The following is a 6,033-nucleotide window of genomic DNA, read 5'->3' on the forward strand; positions in this document are numbered from 1 at the left end:
AGTGTGCGAGTGTGGTCACATGCAGCAAAATCCTGTTCACCCAGGCGAGCAACGGCACAGCACACCTCCTGCCTGGGGAGATCTGTAACTTTAGGGCCAACATGACATTTTTCATACATCTACAAAAACACCCAGGCGGACATTCACACGTATTTGCGCTTGCTTGCTTGCAACAACACCTTGCACCTGAAATCACAAAAAAAAACATGCCTGACCCTAAAACTTCATTTTTACTAAGAGCCTTTACCTCAAACATAGACAAAAACAATCAACCATGAAAAGAGAGCACACGCATACATATCATAAAAAAACGTCCCTGATTGAGAGCATGACACTAATCTGCTCTCAATCTGAATCCTCTCTGTTGTGATTGTTTGTGTGTACATGCTGTTAGTGCATCACTGTGCGTGTTATCCACGGCCGTGGTGTTATACAGTGACAGCATTTGCATATGTGGAGCACTAGGTCTTCCTCTTATAAAGATAATCCAACAAAAGAACTTGTGCAGTTTATCAGATTGACGAGTCTTATCATCTAAGTTTATGTTAGCAAACATGGCATATTGGCTTTGTTATTCCAGCACTCTCCTGTCTGATTATTGAACTGCATTAGCACCGGGTCAGTGGCTGCGTGTTTAAAAGGGTAAAGAGCGAGCGTGCATGTCTGTGTTCGTCTGTAATAGCCCTAATTACATAATCCAGTTATTTTCCCACAGCCTCCGCTCGATCGATACACAGTGAAATGGATTTATCGTTGCTTTGACCCCCCCCTAACAGGACACGGGGTGTGTGTCCTACTGTGAATATGTGTGTGTTTTACTTTTACACCGATACCCAAAGCAAACACTACAATCTCTGCAGCGGGACTGGTTAGAGCCTCTTATCAGCTCAGACTAGAAAAAGCCCCTGTTTGCGTGTGAGTGTGTGTGTGAGTTTGTGTGAGTTTGTGTGAGTGTGTGTGAGTTTGTGTGAGTGTGTGTGAGTGTGTGTGTGAGTGTGTGTGTGCTAACAGGTCTGAATAAACTGCTGAAGGTCCCGACCTAACACATATCAACACGTCTTCTTAAACAGCTGGCAGTGAACAGCAGCATATCCTTTGTGAATATCAGAGAGCTAAGACACTGCAGCAGCATTACCTCTCTGCACTTCCCACTTGATTAAAGTGAGAAAATGGCACAGGCTCTGGCTAGAATTAGGTCACTCTGATTTTACAGATGGCCCTTGTTGCCAAGCATATTTTCCCAATTAAGGCTGATTAGGGACGGGAAATTCCCAGACAGTGTGAATTATTAAAAACTTGAAATGGAATCTGATCATGTGACGTTGTATGCCGGTGACACCCGACATCCCCAGATGGATCCTGGAGAGAGAGAGAGAGAGAGAGAAAAAAGCAGGGGAGCAGCTCGCTTCGAGACTTCTGATTGGTTCAAAGTGAGAAGCGAGTTAAGTTTCCTGCTATTGTCTGAAGTCATTACGAATTGCAAAAAGAGTTGGAGGCTGCAAAATCAACACCGGCAGATGTTACATGAACTGAATTTTAAAATGCTGAACACACACTGATGAGACTCAAAAACTATTAGCATGTGTGCAAAATAAAGTCACCAGAATCGCTTCCTGTTTACAAGTTCTAAAACAAAAAGGATTTAAGAAATACTTGAAGATAAAGCACACAACTACAGGCAAAAGACACAGAATACATCCACATATTTAGACTCCTGCACTGGACCAGTGTTTCATCTTTCTCTGACAATTCAGAATAAACTGAAAACAAAGGAGAGGAATAGTTCACTCAGCTACTGAACATAAACAAACATGATACTCTGGAAAATCACAGTAATGCATGATTAAAATTACACTTACTTTTAAATGTTGTATAATTTAAAAGAAAAATGATGATGGATCCCTTCAGGAGGAATTGAAGCCCTTAGACGCTTGTGTTTAATCCACACAGGTGTTTCCTGATAAAAACCACTTCTCAGGACTGTGAGAAAGTTGAAAGACTCAAACTGAGAGACTTCTTCACAACTCTTCTTGCACACGATGTGAAATAAGTGAATTAATAAAAAAGTATTCTAACATTAACAAAAAAATCTTTTGGGGCCCCCATGTGATGACAAATAGGAAGTCAAGATGTCAAGTCGGGCACCTTATTCTTTCCAGAGTTTTACGAGTCGTTGCTCCGACTTGAGGAGGCGTTCACGTGCATTTTCCAAATCGGAAACTTGATTTTTTTGATGTCTCCGACGCCACATGAATGCAGGGATACACCGGCATCATTCTTAAGAAAGTCATTTTAAACTGAAGCAGCGGGACAAGCTCAAATGTTCACAACAAAATGTATCATGTCTCACTGGGACAAAGGGTTTGTCATTGTATGGTTCCTCGTGTTCTCATCCTCCAACTATGAGACATTTTAAAACAGTTCACGAGAGATGAAAATGTCTGCTATTAAAAGGGCCTCATTAGTTATGTGACATCACATCATAACCAGAACAGCCCCGCCCACATCTCCCAATTAGACAACAAGTGGAAACACCTGCGTGCCGGGCCTTTAAACTCCAGTTTGTCATCACATTCTTTTTTCTTTTTTTTTTAAGTTTAAAAATCAAAAACTGTTTCAGACTATGTGACTATGACTAGATTTGTTTTTTAAACATATGTAGCTCACTTTAGCTACAGGAAACCATGAAGCGGAGACCTTTAAAAACCAACCAAGAATTGCACTGAGTGATTGAACAGGAACCAATCAGTGATATCCGCTTACAACATGTTGGTGTGTACGCCTCAGAGCATGCAACGCCTCAGCCCTAGTGTAAACAAATCAAATAAAAAAAGAAAGATAGGGTTGTCCTCAGGTAGCCTATACCTCTGGTTATTGCCAGAGCTGGACCATTTCTTCCCAGTACCTCAACCAGAAAATGTAAATATTTGGTTTAAGGTTTTTGTCCTCATCATACATCAGAGGTTTCCTCATCTTTTCAAGGGTTGACTTTGCTAAGAGACTGTATTGTACAAGGTAGAATAACAAAATCCACCTTGTAAGTGACAAAGTGACTGACTCCTCTCCTTAACATAATGCAGTGGCACATAATGTGTACTGCGGGTATATTCTGATGTTAATTTGTGCATAATGTAGCAGCCTTTAAAAAGCCACTTCTGAATGGGCCTCACCAATATAGCTGCCAGCGTTTCGCAGGTTATGAATATGTGAAATTGTCCTTGAAGACTTGCTGTTCTTTTGTCTGTCTCTACATGGAGTCAGTGTGGCCCAGGCTGGCTCTGAGCATCCCTTCAGCGGTCTGCTTCTCCACGCTGGGAGCCTGTCACTGAGGCTCAGTGTCAAACAGCATGGCTGCACTGCTGAGTCAAGCTGACCATGAACGAGCCAGACCAGCCACCCTGGCCTGATGTGCACGCTTATGTTAGGTGTCCTGATGTTCAAGCTAGGTGCTATGGGGACGTGGGGACTTTAATTTGCTTGTTATGAGCTTTGTGAAACTTCTAAATCAATTGGCCATTTACTTTTTGTAAACTGTTATTCAAATTAGAGTATCATCTGGAAATTAATTTGTGGGATAAAGGGCATCTGTTTGCTTCTTTCAGGTGTTTTTTTTGTGAAATGCCATGACAAAATGTATTATTAACAATAACCCAACACTACTGTATGTGGAAAAGCTTCTTAACATTGGAGTTAATTTAAAGCATGAGGAAACAGAACTAAAGAGAAGGTGAATAAACCAGATGAGTGGCCCTGTGGTGTTTCCATACACCTGACAGGTGGTAATTTCTCTGGAATAGACAAATGTGCACACCAAACGCCATTCAAAAACCAGTCCATTTCACGTCACGACTCCCTGAAGTTTGGCACCAACTCTGCTTTTCCATAAACAAACATTGGGCCTGGCAGAAATCATTTTCTCATAGTTTTTACTATGTAGTTTAGGTAGTTTAGCCTAAAGGTGTGTGTGTTTGTTTGTTTTAGCCTAATAGTTGTAGCCTACAATGTGATGTACCCCAGGGTTGGGCGGCCCCCATCAACCCTCAATGTGGCCCTCATGTAAATTTTTACATATCAATGAATTGGAAACATTTAGAAAATGTGACAAAATCTGCCATGAAATCATGAAAACCAGAAATATGTCCATAATAATATTTCATCACTGGTATATGTTAAGTTTAATTTGAGACATAATTGATTGTAATTGGTTTTTTAGAATACTATTTGGCCCTCTGGCAGGAAGAATTAAATGAATGTGGCCCTTGCTGTGACCAAAGTTGCCCATCCATGATGTAGCCTATGCCGAATTGGCCTATGTACCTCCTTCAGTATCGATGTAAAGACCGGCACACAAAACAATAACTCCAGTACATTGAAGGAAAACTTAGTAAGCTCAATAGACAGAAGTTAGAAGGGAGCTCGTGGGAGCCCTATTCCAGTCCTTACCTTGTCTGACAGTTTTCAACCTGACGGCCCCTTTGCAGTTCTTTATGACTGTCTGTATGTCGTACAAAGGTAATCCCGAAATCGATAGATTCTCCACTTCCAGCAGCAGTTCCCCTTCATTTAATTGTCCACTTTTGTAAACCACGAGATCCTCGCTAACTTGTCCAATGTAGGCGAACTCTCCATTCTCAGCCCCGCCGCGCAGCGACACGTTCAAGTCACCGCGGGCATCCTTAGAAACGGAGCACTCGTTTATTCTGGACGTCCAGTGGTTCTTCTTCACCACTGGTTTGGACATTGTGGACAGTTTCTGAGTTGACACCAAAAAATAAAAAAAAAAACAGGCAGTGCTCTGCCACTGAGATGAGAAAAAAAGTCAAAGCAGCTCAAAAAGTAGATTTGAATCCGAGGGAGGCGCAGCAAACTTTCTTCCTCTTCAACAGGAACATGAGTGTGACAGTGTTGTCCCACCGCTCTCCCGCGGTGACAAATCAAGCCATTCCTGTCGGCCCTGAAGTCACTCCTTACTTGGTGGATATTGTCTTCATTATTTTCTTAACATCCCTGCAGTTTAATCCCCTTTCATCGATGTCATCTTACATCCGCCACGGTCCCATTCACGTCTTGTGCCCACTTATTAAATCCTCTCAGCTGCTCCTCGAAACTCACTTTCAAAATGTTTTCCTGATGGCAACTTCTCCTTTTCTTTCGCCTTTTAATCGGATTTATCGGTTGTAGCCACCGTCCTCTGCTTGTTTTACCAGGTGCAACGCGCTCGTGTACTTAACTGGATCTCACTCCTGCTCCGCGCTGGGAATGTGTTGCTGTTCGTGCTGCATTTACGTGCTATCGGAAACTTTTACGCTCAAATAGTCGAACCAACCTCAATGTGGGGAATACTTTATGTTACAAAATTGAATTCTTAAGTAACAGAATTTGACATAACAATTACGGAAATACATTAGATAATTGTAGCTTTTTATAAAATAATTGCTTGTTGTGAGATTTAGGCTACACCATGCTATTTTCTGGCCACATATATCAAGTCATTTGTGAAATGTAAAAGGGGATAAACTTTTTTTATGTGATGAAAAACGTGACTTTTTTCATTCTTGACCTAAGACTCCCTAGTTGTAAACCGAATCCATATTTGAAGTAGATCATTTTGTACAAGCCAATCAAATGTAGGCTACCCCCCACAGAACAATAATAATAACAACACGTACATTATTTTGTTATTTTAACAACGAGAATAATTAATTACAGATGAATCAACTGAGAAATATATTCTAGTCACAAACACATGCGATTTTAACTTGTAAATTTTTTTTTTTTTGTGCCCATGTGGCCCACATATTGGAAATCAATAGACTACACTATTTATTTTTATAGATCAAATAACAAAATAGTTAACAATAAACGTAAGTAGGCCAATTTATAGAATGTACAGTTTTTAGCACTGTACTGTGTGGGCTGGAGACAATATTTTGCTTCAAAAATCTGCAGCCGGAGCCTACAAGGGGTACATGAATGCAGCAATATTACAATGAGCGCATGCGTGTTGATCAGGGCTGAAAGCATTATTGGCAG

At 41.0% G+C, this 6,033-nt stretch overlaps 1 protein-coding gene across 6 annotated transcripts in view; it reads right to left on the reverse strand.

Annotated features, from left to right (window-relative positions):
• Positions 1–5,248, reverse strand: part of magi1b (membrane associated guanylate kinase, WW and PDZ domain containing 1b) — a 132,213-nt gene extending 126,965 nt beyond the window's left edge. For 5 of the 6 annotated variants that reach the window (XM_061042319.1, XM_061042321.1, XM_061042318.1 and 2 more), the window contains exon 1: positions 4,444–5,247. In XM_061042319.1, the coding sequence (XP_060898302.1) occupies positions 4,444–4,741 (298 nt within the window). In that variant the 5' untranslated portion in view covers positions 4,742–5,247. Of the gene's footprint in view, positions 1–4,443 lie in introns of all 6 variants that reach the window. The other variant, XM_061042322.1, reaches the window with a different exon arrangement.
• Between the last annotated feature and the right edge of the window lie 785 nt (positions 5,249–6,033).

The sequence above is a fragment of the Labrus mixtus genome, chromosome 7 (genome assembly GCF_963584025.1).
Source record: "Labrus mixtus chromosome 7, fLabMix1.1, whole genome shotgun sequence".
NCBI classification, from domain to species: Eukaryota; Metazoa; Chordata; class Actinopteri; order Labriformes; family Labridae; genus Labrus; species Labrus mixtus.